Source organism: Pleuronectes platessa, chromosome 7 (assembly GCF_947347685.1).
Source record: "Pleuronectes platessa chromosome 7, fPlePla1.1, whole genome shotgun sequence".
In the NCBI taxonomy this organism is placed as follows: domain Eukaryota; kingdom Metazoa; phylum Chordata; class Actinopteri; order Pleuronectiformes; family Pleuronectidae; genus Pleuronectes; species Pleuronectes platessa.
The window spans coordinates 181,307-200,246 of record NC_070632.1 but is presented as its reverse complement, the minus strand read 5'-3'; the positions used below and the strand labels follow the sequence as shown (position 1 = coordinate 200,246).

Sequence of the window (18,940 nt, the reverse complement as noted above, 5' to 3'; positions counted from 1 at the left end):
AGTTACTTAATATTTCCACAGTGTTTTTAAATATTTTCTTTTCTCAGACTCCGCCCTCTTCTATTCATCCACACGTGAACTGCAACGACGTCCTGCGACCACACAATCAACACACAACCACATAGTCAGAAGATGTGTGACCGCCCTAAACATCACAGACTCACAACTCACAGACTCACAACTCACAGACTCACAACTCACAGACTCACATGTCACAGACTCAAACGTCATGGACTCACATGTCACAGACTCACATGTCACTGCCCCACCTGTCACAGACTCACATGTCACAGACTCGAATGTCATGGACTCATATGTCACAGACTCACATGTCACAGACTCACATGTCACAGACTCAAACGTCATGGACTCACATGTCACTGCCCCACCTGTCACAGACTCACATGTCACAGACTCACATGTCACAGACTCACATGTCACTGCCCCACCTGTCACAGACTCACATGTCACAGACTCGAATGTCATGGACTCATATGTCACAGACTCACATGTCATGGACTCATATGTCACTGCCCCACCTGTCACAGACTCACATGTCACAGACTCACATGTCACAGACTCAAACGTCATATATGTCATGGACTCATATGTCACTGCCCCACCTGTCACAGACTCACATGTCACAGACTCGAATGTCATGGACTCATATGTCACAGACTCACATGTCACAGACTCACATGTCACAGACTCACATGTCACAGACTCACATGTCATGGACTCACATGTTATGGACTCACCTGTCACAGACTCACATGTCATGGACTCATATGTCACAGACTCACATGTCACAGACTCACATGTCACAGACTCACATGTCATGGACTCACATGTTATGGACTCACCTGTCACAGACTCACATGTCACAGCCCCACCTGTCACAGACTCACATGTCACAGACTCGAATGTCACAGACTCACATGTCACAGACTCACATGTCACAGACTCGAATGTCATGGACTCATATGTCACAGACTCACATGTCACAGACTCACATGTCACAGACTCACATGCCACAGCCTCACATCTCACAGACTCACATGTCATGGACTCACATGTTATGGACTCACCTGTCACAGACTCACATGCCACAGCCTCACATCTCACAGACTCACATGTCACAGACTCATATGTCACTGACTCACAAGTCATGGACTCACATGTCATGGACTCACATGTCACACATTTACATGCCACGGCCTCACATGTCACAAACTCACATGTCATGGACTCACATGCAACAGACTCACAAGTCACAGACACACATGTCACAGACTCACATGCCACGGACTCACATCTCACAGACTCACAACTCACAGACTCACATTCCACGGACACACATGTCACAGACTCACTAGTCACAGACTCACTAGTCACAGACTCACAAGTCACTGACTCACATGTCATGGACTCACATCTCACAGACAAACATGTCAAGGACTCACATGTCACAGACTCACATGCCACAGACTCACAAGTCACACACTCACATGCCACAGACTCACATGTCAAAGACTCACATGCCACAGACTCACAAGTCACAGACTCACATGTCATGGACTCACATCTCACAGACTCATATGTCAAGGACTCACATGTCACAGACTCACATGCCACAGACTCACAAGTCACACACTCACATGCCACAGACTCACATGCCACAGACTCACATGTCACAGACTCACATGTCACAGACTCACATGCCACAGACTCACATGTCACAGACTCACATGTCACAGACTCACATGCCACAGACTCACAAGTCACAGACTCACATGTCACAGCCCCACCTGTCACAGACTCACATGTCACAGACTCACATGTCACAGACTCACATGTCACAGACTCACATGTCACAGACTCACAAGTCACTGACTCACATGTCATGGACTCACATCTCACAGACAAACATGTCAAGGACTCACATGTCACAGACTCACATGCCACAGACTCACAAGTCACACACTCACATGCCACAGACTCACAAGTCACAGACTCACATGTCACAGACTCACAAGTCACAGACTCACATGTCACAGACTCACAAGTCACAGACTCACATATCACAGACTCACATGTCACAGACTCACATGCCACAGACTCACATGTCAAAGACTCACATGTCACAGACTCACAAGTCACAGACTCACATGTCACAGACTCACAAGTCACAGACTCACATATCACAGACTCACATGTCACAGACTCACATGCCACAGACTCACATGTCACAGACTCACATGTCACAGACTCACATGCCACAGACTCACAAGTCACAGACTCACATGTCACAGCCCCACCTGTCACAGACTCACATGTCACAGACTCACAAGTCACAGACTCACATATCACAGACTCACATGTCACAGACTCACATGCCACAGACTCACATGTTACAGACTCACATGTCACAGACTCACATGTCACAGCCCCACCTGTCACAGACTCACATGTCACTGACTCACATGTCACAGACTCACATGTCACTGACTCACATGTCACAGACTCACACGTCTCGGACTCAGTAACCAGCAGAGCTTGGACGGATGTGGTCAATGTCACGGACCCGGAGGTGTCACGGACCCGGAGGTCGGTTACAGGTTTAAATTCTGACGTTTCGACTTCAGTCGCAGCGATGTCGTCTGCTAACGGTCGGACGGAGGTCCCCACGGAGACGACCAGGGACACGTCACAGAGTCCTTCATGGACAAACGTCCCCAATCTAGGGACTGACGCAAGCACGTCCTTCACAGATTTCACCTTCAACTATGATGACACGACTGAAGCTCCATCAAAACAACAAGCTTCCACATCAACCATGGAGATGCATTCTCCAGCCATGCCCACCTTCTCCCAGAATGCACCTGGAGTTACGTTCATGCTAGAGACAGAAAGCTTGGCGAGCTCCACCCCTACAGCCATGTCGGCTCTGCCCACATCTCCAACGTCTGCGAGTATCACGACCTCAGACCCAATGGTCCCGCCCACGAGTCCGACAACCACACGCATAGCCACCCCCACATCTGTCACTACGGAAACCACGATGACGACCATCCAAACCATGCGTGTCACCACGTCTGTCTCCATGGAAACCATCCACACCAAACCACCCACCATCACTAGAGCCACTTCAATAATGAGCACTCGTCCAATCACGTCAGAGCTCAGCTCAGCTCCACCTGTAAGTTTCCACCTGGGTGCCTTTCACAGTAAAAGTACCTGCCTTTCACAGTAAAAGTATCTGCCTTTCATATTAAAAGAACCTGCCTTTCACAGTAAAAGTACCTGCCTTTCACAGTAAAAGTACCTGCCTTTCACAGTAAAAGAACCTGCCTTTCACAGTAAAAGTACCTGCCTATCATAGTAAAAGAACCTGCCTTTCACAGTAAAAGTACCTGCCTTTCACAGTAAAAGTACCTGCCTTTCACAGTAAAAGTACCTGCCTTTCACAGTAAAAGTACCTGCCTTTCACAGTAAAAGAACCTGCCTTTCACAGTAAAAGTACCTGCCTTTCACAGTAAAAGTACCTGCCTTTCACAGTAAAAGTACCTGCCTTTCACAGTAAAAGTACCTGGCTACTGTTCATGGGGATAAGCCAGTGATCAGAGCAGAAAACGTGATCTGAAGTTAGAGACATTAACAATGACCTTAATAAACTGTCATGTGACGTCACATTCACCTGAGCTTTCATCACTTCCTGTTTCAGACGGTTTCCCGCTGCTCAGTGATCGTGAGTGAGGTCGGCTCTGGTTCTCACTGGGCGGAGCTGGCACTGACCACTGGGGGTGTGTCCTGTAACTTTAGCGTGGTTAACGGGGAGGAGTCCAGCGACTGTGACGCCTTCCGAGAAAACGACTTCCTTTGTCGGTTGGAAGATCTGGAACCTGGAACTTTGTACGAGTTAACGGTGATTTCAAGGAAGGACGGCGAGAAGAGCAACAAGTCCGTACGTACAGGTAAGAACTCACCCGTCTTCTTCTTCTTCTTCTTCTTCTTCTTCTTCTTCTTCTACTTCTTGTCTTTCATGTGGTGGAGAAACTATAAACCTTTAATTATTTGATCCTAAAATTACGTCACGGTTTCCATGGTAGTTTTGACCACGGACTGTAAATAAAGATGCTCGACATGACGGCTCCTAAAAGTGAAGCCAAATCATCTCCATCGCCCCCTGGAGTCTGACTGCAGTGTAGTTCATAAATTGCTCCTCCTCCTCCATGTTAACAGATGGGACATGGACCAAACTAAAAACTCAAAGTAGATGTTAAATAAATGTTTGTCAAAGATGTTTCTGTCATTTTAGGTCGTTCTTATCTCACTGATGTTTTGATTGTTTTTAATTAGTTATTTATGAGTCTGACTCCTGATTGGTTGCGGACATGTATGGGCGGGACCTCGATACACCGGCTCCACCCCACGATCACTACTGCACACATAGATATATATATAAAGGCTAGATGTCTCGTCCGCGTTGCCGGCAAACGGAGTCGAACGTCCGCACATGGTGGCCATCTTGCCAGAGGTTGCTCGCCCACCCATAACATTGTGTTGGTAGTGTAACATGTACTAAATATGTACTAAATGTACTAAATAAAATAAAATAATTCTTGATGTATATTTGTAAAGGGAAATCTTGTACCTATATAGAACATTATTCAATTTTTTTGAAAATAACATAATTATTCATAAGTATGCAGTGTCTTATTCATAAATATGCAGTGTCATAACTACATCTCTGACGTTTATAACAAACCAAACTATTTAAAAATCAGTTGAAAATTGAGCAAGTTATGGTTATTTAAAAAGTACGTACCACTACAACACAATGTTATTGGTGAGCGAGCTGCCTCTGGCAAGATGGCCGCCATGTGCGGACGTTCGACTCCGTTGGCCGAGACATCTAGACTTTATATATATATCTATGACTGCACAGACTCTGACTTCATATGACGTCCTCACCATATGATGGCAGTGTCTTCTTCTTCGTTGGGTTTATTGGCGGGTGGCAACTAACACCAAGGTGCACCAGCGCCATCTAATGGATCTGCCTCCTCTTCTCTGCTCAGCCTGTCCTGTATAGATTCTTCTTCTCCTTTGCTCTAATGGTTGATGGTCACCGACTGTATTGGAGTGTAATCACAGTAATCTGGGTCATATTCAAATCTTCTGTCTTATCCCGTCTCCTTCAGATAATGGATCATTCTCTCTATTCCAATAATAAAAGTTCTGCACTCAATGCTTTGAAATTCCTCTATTTATCTTTTCTCCTTCTCTTACATACTTATCACAGTAAAACATCACATGCTCCACTGACTCCTTGATTTGTCAATCAATCATCACATTTTAGTTCCATGTATTCACAAATCCCAGTTCGTGTCATAGATGTTAACAAGGAGAAACTTCCTTTGATCTTAACTCAACACGAGTCAAACAGAAACTTAGTGATCAGTGAATAAAGTTCAGTCCCATGTGAGGATCCTCTCCCAGGACACACACACACAGGTGCTGATGGAACTGATCTCATCAACACAATAACAGTACTGCTATTATATTTCATTTAATCAGTAATCCTTCCAAACTATATCATAAGACTTTTCTTCATCTAAAAACATCACAGACTCTTTATTAACCTCTGTTTCCAAACATGTGACCGTGGTCCATCTTCCTATCCACTCCAATCCTCCTGTACCTCTCTGTGATGTCAGTGACCCTAACCCTGGCCTCGAGTTCCTCTTTCTAAACCTTGTTCTACAACCCTCACAGCTTCGGGTCAGGAGGAGGCGTGTCGTCACATTTCATTCTCTGATCAAGAAGAGTTTAGAAAGTTCTCAGTAGAAAGAAAGAGAAAGAACAGAACAGCAGCAGATGGAGGTGAAGCACTCCGACGTTTCCACTCAACAACATATCAAACAAAGAAGAAGAAAAAGTCTGAACCAACAGCAGAAACTGAGCTGTTTGTGTGTCTGTGTTTGTATGTCTGTGTGTGTCTGTGGCTTCCTGATTGGTTGAGGACACAGACGCTTCCTGTTTTCTAAGAAGTCTTAGTCTGTCCACAGCCTTGAGGCGTCACTGAATTGAAACAGGAAACAGGAAGTGTCCTGATGGAGGAAACCAGGGGGCGGGGGGGGGGGGGGGGGGGGGGGGCTTCTCCACGTCCTGCCCATCCTTTTTTTCTGTTTCCTGTCCAGAGTCACACTGTCACCATGACAAAGTAAGACCCAGAACCGTCAGAATCGGGTTCTGGTTCCGGATCACAGTCTGATGAGTTGAACAAACTACATGTTAGGGTTAGGGTTGAAGTGTTGAAGTTGATGTTAGGAGGATCTGGATCAGGTTCAAAGTCCAGATGAATCTGGATATCTGATGATGGAACGTTCCTCTTGTCTCAGAACCCGTCGGCCCGGCTCGTCTGGAGGTCCGGCTGGACCAGGTCCCTGCTGGTTCTTTGGGTCTGACGGTGATGTGGTCTCGCTCTGCCGGTCATGTGGACTGGTACGATGTGAGTCTGGAGGACAGCAGCTCTGGATCCAGGACCAGGACCAGGATCCTGGACTCGGCGGTCCCCCGGTCCGGGTTCAGCTCGCTGCTTCCTGGTTCCCTGTACGCGGTCAGCGTCGTGGCAACGGCCGGCAACAGGAACGCTGCACCTGTCGTTACCACGGCAACGACAGGTAGTACATGAGGAGTTCACGTTGTTGATATGAACGTTGATATGAAAGTTATTTACAGTTTTAGTTGATAAAGTTTCGTTCAGTCTTCAGACATTAAACACATCTTATACTCACACTTACATTTTTTATGTATTACATCTGTTATTCTTTGTGGTTTCCTTTCCTATTCAATGACAAAATGGTTTTAACATGTTTTTATTTTTATGTATTTTGTATGTAAAATACTGAGCGTTTCTTGCATGGAAGGAGCTTTTCAAATAATGTTTATTATTATTATTATAATCTTTCTCAATAATAAAAATCTTGATGTATTCAGGAACTATAAAATACTGCACACACATTACTATAATCTAATGATATCAATGTATATCTAATATACACAGATGACTTTATTACTGCTTATATGTATTATACACATATGCTTGTAATTATGAAATTAAGTAGTTTTGCTGAGGTCACTTCCTCTTTCTCGTGCAGCTCCCTCCTCTGTCCGCGGCCTCCAGGTGGCGTCCTCGTCCTCACACAGCCTGGCGGTGTCCTGGCGGGCGGGTCCGGGCAGAACCGAGCAGTTTGTGGTTCTGCTGACGGATCCGGACGAGGTTCTGTTGAAGAACGTCTCTCTACACAACACAGAGACGTCTGCTGAGATGGACGGTCTGCAGCCGGGGACCCGCTACACCATCAGCGTGGTGACACAGGCTGTCGGCCTGCAGAGCTCCGCCTCCATCCAGGCGGTCACAGGTGCATATTATGGGATGTTTGTGTAGCTCAAGGCTTTTATCATATATGAAAGCCCCACAATTCTTTGCGGCAGCAACATTTGAATGAGACCTTGTACTTGCACATGTAAACATAGAAATCTGTTCTGAATCATCCAGAACTGATGTGAATCCTCACGATCGACTGCATCCGAAGTATTTTGACTTTGCTCAGAGTCTTCACGTCACTTCACTGTGACATCATCATGTAGGGGAGCTCCTCAGGGCGTCCTCCTCGTCCCTCTCCTGTTGAACACAGACTCGCTCTTTCATGATGGTTAAAGAAACGTGATGTCGTTTCAGTTCCTGCGGCTGTGACTCGTCTGACGCTCGACAACAACAGCAGCTCCGTCACGCTGCTCGCCTCCTGGCTCTCACCTGCAGGGGGCGTGGACTTCTACCTGCTCACCCTATCCGCTCTTGGATCAGCGTTGCAGCAGCGCCGCCTCCCGCCCGACGCCACTCGGGTGGTGTTCGGCGGCCTGACGCCCGGACGCAGCTACCAGCTGTCAATCAAGAGCACAGCCGGAGGTCAGAGTACGGAGACCGGGACCAGAGGGAGAACGGGTGAGTTAGTCAGGTGTATCATGACGACTTGATGACATCATAATGACATCATCACGATAAAATCTCAAAACTCTGTGTTTTCTTATTTTCTAATGACTGCCCCCCCCTCGCTGTGCGTCAGTCCCTCGCCCAGTGTCGTCTCTCTCCATGTCTCCTCTCGGTGACGGCAGGTCACTGAGGCTCAGCTGGGCGCCCCCCTCAGGAGACTGGCAGAACTACAGCGTTCTGCTGTGGAATGACTCAGTGGTTCTGGTGAACGTGACTGTGAATAAACGGAGCGTTCAGTTTGTCTTCTCCGTCCCCGGCCTGGTGCCAGGACGCCTCTACAGGGCAGAGGTCACGGTTCAGAGTGGGGCTATGGTTAATACGGCCTTCTGTTATGGACAGCTGGGTGAGTTCATATTTACAAAAGTAAACATCCTGTGTCTTAAAGTTGAAAGTTAAATGAATCCTGTGTTTGGTTGATGGACTCCCTGCAGCTCCTCGTCCTGTGCAGCAGCTTCTCGTCCGTCACGTGGATCAAACGTCTCTGAGCGTCCTGTGGACTCCACCCGTCGGCCAGTGGGAGGGCTTCACTGTGCTCGTCAGGGAAGCAGACTCCGCCTCCGAGGTGGCTCAGAGGCTCCTCCCCTGGGATTCCACAGAGTGCACCTTCATCCTCCTGACGTCTGGACGCCGCTACACCGTCACGGTGAAGACCAACAGCAGAAACCTGAGCAGCTCTGCCTCTGTGACGGCTCGGACAGGTACTACTTCTTCTTCCACAGGAGGAAGGAATGGGGGAAGGTTGTGTGGTTCTTGTGAGATTGTTGTGTGTGTGATGTATGTGTGTGTGTCTCTCAGCTCCGGCGCAGGTCGGCGTGCTGAGGCTCTCTAACCTTGGAACCATCGACAGCCTTCAGGCTCTGTGGGAACGAGCGTATGGAGATCTGGACTCGTATCGTCTCCTGCTCGTCCACGACAGCAGCGTCATCAAGAATGAGAGCGTGGACGCCAACTCCACCGCCGTCACCTTCCAGGCTCTCAGAGCCGGAGCGCTGTACCGTGTTGTGTTGACCACGGTCAGAGCCGGACACGCCTCCAGACAGACAGTGGCAGAGGGACGCACCGGTAAGACCCCACCCCCAACCTGAGAACTGTTGATCAGGATCGAATCAATGACCTGAGAACATTTAACAGAGAATCAATGATTAGTTCGGTTGGTACAGCTCAGGAGCACTTGAGGGAGTTTCGTTAGCCTGACGTTGTCATACTCACAATTCTAGTCAGAATGTGATACCGCTCCATTGGGCTGTGATTATGGTTCATGTTTCAACCGAACCAGGGAAAAAATGCCTCTTCCCTGAATTGGATAGACCTGCAACCAATCAGAGCAACGTACTATGTGACGTATGTTAAGCGACTCATAGTTGTTGTCAACAGAACTCAAGCGAACTTACATCGACACCTATGATACTATGTTTACAACATTTGATTCATATCACGACATCGTGAGTTATTTACTAAGTCAGACAGTGAAGACTTTCTCTTACCATTTGTAAGTTAGATGAACTTCATCCACGACGACACCTATTGTTGGCTTGAAAAACCTCGGAGCCTAGCATGTCCTCCACTTCTTGTTCAGCAGCCAGGATTCCGGGTTTCCGAAAAGGAGCTGGCAACGCCCTCTGGTAAAGTCCACCTCGTTGTGCGCGCCGAGTTCGGTCGCCTCTCTCACCTGCTCCTCCATGAGTGCGACCAAAGAGAAACCACAATGACCACTGGGTTTTCATTGTGTCCCATCTTCTTCGCCACCATCGGGACCAGCTGATAAATTCAACTTTTCCCGAATCCCGTAGGAAGGACGACAAAAACCTCCGATTGACAAATGCCTTGATCGCGTTTCTCTGTTCCTCTTTTAAAATGAATGCGCTGTCGATGTCTTCTGAAACCAACTCAGTGGCAGCAGCTTCACATCTCCGCTCGCCAGCGGCAGGCATGTTGGTTGAAAACGAATTCAACCCAAATGCTCTTTGATGACGTGGTTGATTACGTTACCGTTGATCATCTGTCCATCATCGTATAAAGCCCGCCCTGACAGTCTGATTGGTCCGAACAGTTTCCGTTCGGGCATAATTTCTCCCCAACGGAGCGACTCCAGACCGAACTTCCCGACCTCAAATGTTGTGGGCGGGGCTAAGTTCGTCTGGCATCCAGGCTCGAGTTTCGTCACATTTGGTACAAACGTTCAGTTGGACTCAGAGATGAAGCGATCAAAGGTCAGAGGTCATAGGTCACAGAGGTCAGACGTGACTTCAGAGGTCGAAGTTTACGTTTCTGCGAGGGCGAGTAAACAATACACAATGAACATTTTATTGAACACTCTGTATTGTTATGTAACAACACACCAACAAACAATACCACAACATGTGATTGTGTTCCAGTTTGTTTTAAACGTCAGACTTGTCGCGCACTTTGTGTATGATTGTTTGTGTGTGGGTGTGTTAATCTGAAACCAGGATATTATTAATAACCAGTAATTTGTCAGGAAGTTACAAATTATAACGTTATATATAAGTTGAAGTAAGTAAGTTATAAATAACAATTAGAAACAGAAAAATGCCCTGAAACCTTTTTTTCTTTCTGCTGTTTGAATAAAGTTCCACAGTTTATTTTACTTTTGCCATAATGTTGTCAGTGTTTCATTTTTCTCACTGTAATACTGTACAGTACTATACAATGCTGTTTAAATGATCAAGTTATCGTCTCACAGTGCATCCAGGGATCCTAACGGCTCTTCTCTTCTCCCTGCAGTCCCCGCGGCCGTGGGCGAGGTGACGGTCAGTAACAACGGTCGCACAGATTTCCTCAGCGTGTCGTGGCGTCCAGCGGCAGGTGAGGTGGACAGTTACCTGGTGACTCTGAGGGACCGGGAGAAGCCGGTTCACACGCTGGCTGTGTCTAAGTCCAGTCCCGAGTGTGTTTTCAACTCGCTGGTGTCCGGACGACTCTACAACATCTCCATCAGCTCCCGCAGCGGCAACTACCTCAACCACACCTTCGTCCAGGAAAGGACACGTAAGAGCTTAGTTTCCAGGGTTTGTGGTCATGGAGGTGCCACCGGGGTCGTCCCGCCTCAGGGCCTCATTCACTCACTGTAGTGGAGCTTCTAGTTGGTCGTTGTGGTGTCAGGCTGAAGTGAAATATAAAAAAAACGTTGTTTTGATATTTGACTTCTGCTTCTAATCTTCACACCTGGTTTCAGTTCATAATGTCCACTTGGATCTTGATCTCTACATGTTCTTTATCTTAAATAGTCATGGTAACACAAACACTAACACTATAGTAGCTACACTGGCCTACTTCACAGTACTGATGGTAGTCCACTCTCCTCTGTTAGAGCCGTCAAAGGTCCAGAACCCGACAGCGACCCACGCTGCCCGGGACGACTACCTGAGGATTTACTGGCGTCATGCGGCCGGAGACCTGGACCAGTACCAGGTGTTCATCAAACACAACAATGTGTTCCTGCAGAACCAGACGGTGCTGAAGACGCAGAACGAGTGCGTGTTTAACCACCTGGTGCCTGGCCGACTCTACACTGTGCTGGTTAACACCCGCAGTGGGAAATACGAAACCAGCACCTCGACCCACGGCCGCACGTGTGAGTGATATCGTCCCTGTTCAGGCTCAGTCAACTTAGCAGTTAGGCTTTTATATCACTAATGTAGCATCATCCCCCAGAGCAGAAGAAAGCTCCGATGGAAACTCGTCTTCATCACTTGCTGCTGAATCAATACCAAGATCCTTTATCCTCTTTATTTCTTGTTGTGGTGTTTTTGTAAAGAAATCATCAGATTTACCACAGCTCCACCTGAAGTCTCCATAACTTGACCAGTCAGCCAACATAGGAAGTAACTCTGGGACGAGCCTGAGACGCCATCGAGGGTGGACCAATCACGTTAGATTAAAGGAAAATCTGCAACAACCAATTAAAAAGCAGCCGCAGTCATGTAGAAGAGTCACAGGACCACATTCACTCCCATTGGTCCAGCGCCCTGACCAACGAGTAAATTATACAGAAATTAACCAAATACAGTTAAAAAATCAGGAGCATTGTACCGTTAACATATTATTATATAATTACGTTTAACATTTCTATACAGGCTTTTCCTCTCAGGGGGTTGGAGAGGGCGGAGCCCCAGCGCCTGTATTAACCAACTGCCACTGATTAGCATGTAACTCATTAGCATGTGATTTATCGGCATGATGTTGGGGATTCATTCAAGTGGTAATTTTAGAATGTAAAGATTATAATTATTATTATGAAAATCAGCTTTGTGTCGCTCACTGTGAATCAGCAGCTCACTCTCAGACTTTGCTTCAGTTCCGGCGGGGGTGCGTTTCCTGGCGCTGGCTGCAGGGGGCAGCGAGGAGCTGAGGGTGAGGTGGTCGGCCGCTCTGGGGGACGTGGATCACTACGAGGTGCAGCTGCTCTTCAACGACATGAAGGTGTTTCCTCCCATCACGCTCGGCAGCAGCGTGGGCGAGTGTGTCCTGTCCTCACTCACGCCCGGACGTCTTTACAAGATCCTGGTGTCAACCTTCAGTGGGCCCAACCAGAGAGCCCAGTTTATAGAAGGCCGCACAGGTCAGAGGTCACACGGCACGGGGGGGGGGGGGGTTCTCTGCTGTTGAGCTGATATCAACACACACTGTCCTTCTGTCCTTTCAGTTCCCAGTACAGTCAAGAACATCCACGTCAGTAACACTGGAGACAGCAGCAGTTTGCAGGTGAGCTGGACGCCAGGTGAGGGCGACGTGGACAAGTTCTCTGTGTTTCTGTTCAGAGACCGAAGACAGCTGGACGTACGATGTGTCCTCAAACACCAGAACCAGATGACCTTTGGCTCCCTGCAGCCTGGACAGACGTACGACGTGACGGTGCAGTCAGTGAGCGGAGAGCTGGTCAACAACATCACAGCATCAGGACGCACAGGTCAGAACGCCTGGACACACCTGGACACACCTGGACACACCTGGACACACCTAAATGCTCCTGTACACACACACATGGTTTCTAGTTATAAAGCGTTTTTCTAGTCTTGATGACCGATCAAAGCTCTTTACGTTACAGTTTGCTATTCACCCATTCACACACACATTCATACAGAGCATCTATTAGCAGCACCTTTTGTTCTATGACCGGTGATTCGGGGGTTCAACATCTTGCCCAAGGACACCAGGTCGCCATGCAGATGAGGAGGACGGGGATTGAACTGCCGACATTCTAGTTGGAGGACGATCGCTGTACCACTCAACCACAGCACCCTAAGTTCACCTGTACACACATGTAGTCACTCGTACACTGCAGTGCTGTATGTTGGTGATGGAATAATGATAACCCACAAAGAAAAGACAGTGACCTTGTTTCATGAGTCTCTGCTGATATCTTGTGGTTAATAAATGAAAATCCTTGTGTCCAGTCCCCTCAGCAGTGAAGGGGCTCCAGGTGGACAACCTCCACACCACCTGCATCCTCCAGGTGAGCTGGCAGGAAGCCCTGGGGGTGGCTGACGGATACATCCTGCAGGTTCTGGACGACAGAGGCTTCCTGGTGTCCAACTCCTCTCAGGACGCTGCGTGTACCAGCTACAGGTTTCACAGCCTTATTCCGGGAAAGAAGTACAGAGTCCTGGTCCAGACTACCAGCGGAGGTGTCCACAGTCCAGCGGTCAGTGCCGAGTCTCGGACACGTAAGTCTTCCTGTTTCCTGCTCAGACACAGGCCGAAAAAAGACAGAAAGACATGTTTCTACTGTATTAGTCTGAGGTTTACACACTGAACTCATGAAGACAACGTCACAGACGTTTGTTCCTCTTCCCATCAGGCCCTGCAGCCGTCACAGACCTGTCCATTAAGTCCAATACCACCACCAGTCTGTCTTTCCTCTGGTCACCCCCAGAGGGAGACTTTGAGCTTTACGAGATCCTCTTCTATCAAGGTGACGAGTCATTACAGGAGAGACAACGAGTCCAGTCCAGCAGTCAGCAGTGCGCCTTTCATGGTCTGATACCCGGCGCCCCCTACAGGGTGGTGGTCCTGACCCACAGCGGAGACCAGAACAACCAGACCTCCATCTGGGCCCGCACAGGTGAGTTGGAGAACAGGTGAGACTTGAGAGGTGAGAGGTGAGAGGGAGACAGGTGAGAGGGAGACAGAGACAGGTGAGAGGTGAGAGGGAGACAGAGACAGGTGAGAGGTGAGAGGTGAGAGGTGAGAGGTGAGAGGTGAGAGGGAGACAGGTGAGAGGTGAGAGGTGAGAGGTGAGAGGTGAGAGGGAGACAGGTGAGAGGTGAGAGGGAGACAGGTGAGAGGTGAGAGGTGAGAGGGAGAGAGGTGAGAGGTGAGAGGGAGACAGGTGAGAGGTGAGAGGGAGAGAGGTGAGAGGGAGAGAGGTGAGAGGGGAGAGGTGAGAGGTGAGAGGTGAGAGGTGAGAGGGAGAGAGGTGAGAGGTGAGAGGTGAGAGGGAGAGAGGTGAGAGGTGAGAGGGAGACAGGTGAGAGGTGAGAGGGAGAGAGGTGAGAGGTGAGAGGTGAGAGGGAGACAGGTGAGAGGTGAGAGGTGAGAGGTGAGAGGTGAGAGGTGAGAGGTGAGAGGGAGACAGGTGAGAGGTGAGAGGGAGAGAGGTGAGAGGTGAGAGGGAGACAGGTGAGAGGTGAGAGGTGAGAGGTGAGAGGTGAGAGGGAGACAGGTGAGAGGTGAGAGGGAGACAGGTGAGAGGTGAGAGGGAGACAGGTGAGAGGTGAGAGGTGAGAGGGAGAGAGGTGAGAGGTGAGAGGGAGACAGGTGAGAGGTGAGAGGGAGAGAGGTGAGAGGGAGAGAGGTGAGAGGGAGAGAGGTGAGAGGGGAGAGGTGAGAGGTGAGAGGTGAGAGGTGAGAGGGAGAGAGGTGAGAGGTGAGAGGTGAGAGGGAGAGAGGTGAGAGGTGAGAGGGAGACAGGTGAGAGGTGAGAGGTGAGAGGGAGAGAGGTGAGAGGTGAGAGGGAGACAGGTGAGAGGTGAGAGGGAGAGAGGTGAGAGGGAGAGAGGTGAGAGGGGAGAGGTGAGAGGTGAGAGGTGAGAGGTGAGAGGGAGAGAGGTGAGAGGGGAGAGGTGAGAGGTGAGAGGTGAGAGGTGAGAGGTGAGAGGGAGAGAGGTGAGAGGGGAGAGGTGAGAGGTGAGAGGTGAGAGGTGAGAGGGACACAGGTGAGAGGTGAGAGGGAGACAGGTGAGAGGTGAGAGGTGAGAGGGGAGAGATGAGAGGTGAGAGGTGAGAGGGACACAGGTGAGAGGTGAGAGGGAGACAGGTGAGAGGTGAGAGGGAGACAGGTGAGAGGTGAGAGGTGAGAGGGGAGAGATGAGAGGTGAGAGGTGAGAGGGACACAGGTGAGAGGTGAGAGGGAGACAGGTGAGAGGTGAGAGGGAGACAGGTGAGAGGTGAGAGGTGAGAGGTGAGAGGGACACAGGTGAGAGGTGAGAGGGAGACAGGTGAGAGGTGAGAGGTGAGAGGGAGACAGGTGAGAGGTGAGAGGGAGACAGGTGAGAGGTGAGAGGTGAGAGGTGAGAGGTGAGAGGGAGAGAGGTGAGAGGTGAGAGGTGAGAGGGAGACAGGTGAGAGGTGAGAGGGAGAGAGGTGAGAGGTGAGAGGTGAGAGGGAGAGAGGTGAGAGGTGAGAGGGAGAGAGGTGAGAGGTGAGAGGTGAGAGGTGAGAGGTGAGAGGGAGACAGGTGAGAGGTGAGAGGTGAGAGGGAGACAGGTGAGAGGTGAGAGGTGAGAGGGAGACAGGTGAGAGGTGAGAGGGAGAGAGGTGAGAGGGAGAGAGGTGAGAGGTGAGAGGTGAGAGGTGAGAGGGAGACAGGTGAGAGGTGAGAGGTGAGAGGGAGACAGGTGAGAGGTGAGAGGTGAGAGGGAGACAGGTGAGAGGTGAGAGGGAGAGAGGTGAGAGGGAGAGAGGTGAGAGGGAGACAGGTGAGAGGTGAGAGGTGAGAGGGAGACAGGTGAGAGGTGAGAGGGAGACAGGTGAGAGGTGAGAGGTGAGAGGGAGACAGGTGAGAGGTGAGAGGTGAGAGGGAGACAGGTGAGAGGTGAGAGGGAGACAGGTGAGAGGTGAGAGGTGAGAGGGAGACAGGTGAGAGGTGAGAGGCAGACAGGTGAGAGGTGAGAGGGAGACAGGTGAGAGGTGAGAGGGAGACAGGTGAGAGGTGAGAGGTGAGACAGGTGAGAGGTGAGAGGGAGACAGGTGAGAGGTGAGAGGTGAGAGGTGAGAGGGAGAGAGGTGAGAGGGGAGAGGTGAGAGGTGAGAGGTGAGAGGTGAGAGGGAGAGAGGTGAGAGGGGAGAGGTGAGAGGTGAGAGGTGAGAGGGACACAGGTGAGAGGTGAGAGGGGAGAGGTGAGAGGTGAGAGGGACACAGGTGAGAGGTGAGAGGGAGACAGGTGAGAGGTGAGAGGGGAGAGGTGAGAGGTGAGAGGTGAGAGGTGAGAGGGACACAGGTGAGAGGTGAGAGGGAGACAGGTGAGAGGTGAGAGGTGAGAGGGAGACAGGTGAGAGGTGAGAGGGAGAGAGGTGAGAGGTGAGAGGTGAGAGGGAGAGAGGTGAGAGGGGAGAGGTGAGAGGTGAGAGGTGAGAGGGACACAGGTGAGAGGTGAGAGGTGAGAGGGACACAGGTGAGAGGTGAGAGGGAGACAGGTGAGAGGTGAGAGGGGAGAGGTGAGAGGTGAGAGGGAGACAGGTGAGAGGTGAGAGGGGAGAGGTGAGAGGTGAGAGGTGAGAGGTGAGAGGGACACAGGTGAGAGGTGAGAGGGAGACAGGTGAGAGGTGAGAGGTGAGAGGGAGACAGGTGAGAGGTGAGAGGGAGAGAGGTGAGAGGTGAGAGGTGAGAGGTGAGAGGGAGAGAGGTGAGAGGTGAGAGGTGAGAGGTGAGAGGGAGAGGGAGAGAGGTGAGAGGTGAGAGGTGAGAGGGAGACAGGTGAGAGGTGAGAGGTGAGAGGGAGACAGGTGAGAGGTGAGAGGGAGAGAGGTGAGCGGTGAGAGGTGAGAGGGAGAGAGGTGAGAGGTGAGAGGTGAGAGGGAGACAGGTGAGAGGTGAGAGGGAGAGAGGTGAGAGGTGAGAGGTGAGAGGTGAGAGGTGAGAGGGAGACAGGTGAGAGGGAGAGAGGTGAGAGGTGAGAGGGAGAGAGGTGAGAGGTGAGAGGTGAGAGGGAGAGAGGTGAGAGGGAGACAGGTGAGAGGTGAGAGGTGAGAGGGGAGAGATGAGAGGTGAGAGGTGAGAGGGACACAGGTGAGAGGTGAGAGGGAGACAGGTGAGAGGTGAGAGGGAGACAGGTGAGAGGTGAGAGGTGAGAGGGGAGAGATGAGAGGTGAGAGGTGAGAGGGACACAGGTGAGAGGTGAGAGGGAGACAGGTGAGAGGTGAGAGGGAGACAGGTGAGAGGTGAGAGGTGAGAGGTGAGAGGGACACAGGTGAGAGGTGAGAGGGAGACAGGTGAGAGGTGAGAGGTGAGAGGGAGACAGGTGAGAGGTGAGAGGGAGACAGGTGAGAGGTGAGAGGTGAGAGGTGAGAGGTGAGAGGGAGAGAGGTGAGAGGTGAGAGGTGAGAGGGAGACAGGTGAGAGGTGAGAGGGAGAGAGGTGAGAGGTGAGAGGTGAGAGGGAGAGAGGTGAGAGGTGAGAGGGAGAGAGGTGAGAGGTGAGAGGTGAGAGGTGAGAGGTGAGAGGGAGACAGGTGAGAGGTGAGAGGTGAGAGGGAGACAGGTGAGAGGTGAGAGGTGAGAGGGAGACAGGTGAGAGGTGAGAGGGAGAGAGGTGAGAGGGAGAGAGGTGAGAGGTGAGAGGTGAGAGGTGAGAGGGAGACAGGTGAGAGGTGAGAGGTGAGAGGGAGACAGGTGAGAGGTGAGAGGTGAGAGGGAGACAGGTGAGAGGTGAGAGGGAGAGAGGTGAGAGGGAGAGAGGTGAGAGGGAGACAGGTGAGAGGTGAGAGGTGAGAGGGAGACAGGTGAGAGGTGAGAGGGAGACAGGTGAGAGGTGAGAGGTGAGAGGGAGACAGGTGAGAGGTGAGAGGTGAGAGGGAGACAGGTGAGAGGTGAGAGGGAGACAGGTGAGAGGTGAGAGGTGAGAGGGAGACAGGTGAGAGGTGAGAGGCAGACAGGTGAGAGGTGAGAGGGAGACAGGTGAGAGGTGAGAGGGAGACAGGTGAGAGGTGAGAGGTGAGACAGGTGAGAGGTGAGAGGGAGACAGGTGAGAGGTGAGAGGTGAGAGGTGAGAGGGAGAGAGGTGAGAGGGGAGAGGTGAGAGGTGAGAGGTGAGAGGTGAGAGGGAGAGAGGTGAGAGGGGAGAGGTGAGAGGTGAGAGGTGAGAGGGACACAGGTGAGAGGTGAGAGGGGAGAGGTGAGAGGTGAGAGGGACACAGGTGAGAGGTGAGAGGGAGACAGGTGAGAGGTGAGAGGGGAGAGGTGAGAGGTGAGAGGTGAGAGGTGAGAGGGACACAGGTGAGAGGTGAGAGGGAGACAGGTGAGAGGTGAGAGGTGAGAGGGAGACAGGTGAGAGGTGAGAGGGAGAGAGGTGAGAGGTGAGAGGTGAGAGGGAGAGAGGTGAGAGGGGAGAGGTGAGAGGTGAGAGGTGAGAGGGACACAGGTGAGAGGTGAGAGGTGAGAGGGACACAGGTGAGAGGTGAGAGGGAGACAGGTGAGAGGTGAGAGGGGAGAGGTGAGAGGTGAGAGGGAGACAGGTGAGAGGTGAGAGGGGAGAGGTGAGAGGTGAGAGGTGAGAGGTGAGAGGGACACAGGTGAGAGGTGAGAGGGAGACAGGTGAGAGGTGAGAGGTGAGAGGGAGACAGGTGAGAGGTGAGAGGGAGAGAGGTGAGAGGTGAGAGGTGAGAGGTGAGAGGGAGAGAGGTGAGAGGTGAGAGGTGAGAG

General features: G+C 50.8%; 1 protein-coding gene across 1 annotated transcript in view; it reads left to right on the top strand.

Annotated features, from left to right (window-relative positions):
• LOC128443970 (receptor-type tyrosine-protein phosphatase beta) overlaps positions 1-18,940 on the top strand; it is a 34,568-nt gene that overhangs the window by 1,626 nt on the left and 14,002 nt on the right. Inside the window, exons 3-16 of the mRNA XM_053426229.1 lie at positions 48-3,199; positions 3,725-3,974; positions 6,405-6,686; positions 7,164-7,427; positions 7,748-8,011; positions 8,133-8,402; positions 8,491-8,757; positions 8,855-9,121; positions 10,805-11,068; positions 11,391-11,654; positions 12,378-12,641; positions 12,726-12,989; positions 13,477-13,746; positions 13,881-14,144. Coding sequence (XP_053282204.1) covers positions 48-3,199; positions 3,725-3,974; positions 6,405-6,686; positions 7,164-7,427; positions 7,748-8,011; positions 8,133-8,402; positions 8,491-8,757; positions 8,855-9,121; positions 10,805-11,068; positions 11,391-11,654; positions 12,378-12,641; positions 12,726-12,989; positions 13,477-13,746; positions 13,881-14,144 — 6,606 coding nt within the window. The remainder of the gene's footprint in view (positions 1-47; positions 3,200-3,724; positions 3,975-6,404; positions 6,687-7,163; positions 7,428-7,747; positions 8,012-8,132; positions 8,403-8,490; positions 8,758-8,854; positions 9,122-10,804; positions 11,069-11,390; positions 11,655-12,377; positions 12,642-12,725; positions 12,990-13,476; positions 13,747-13,880; positions 14,145-18,940) is intronic.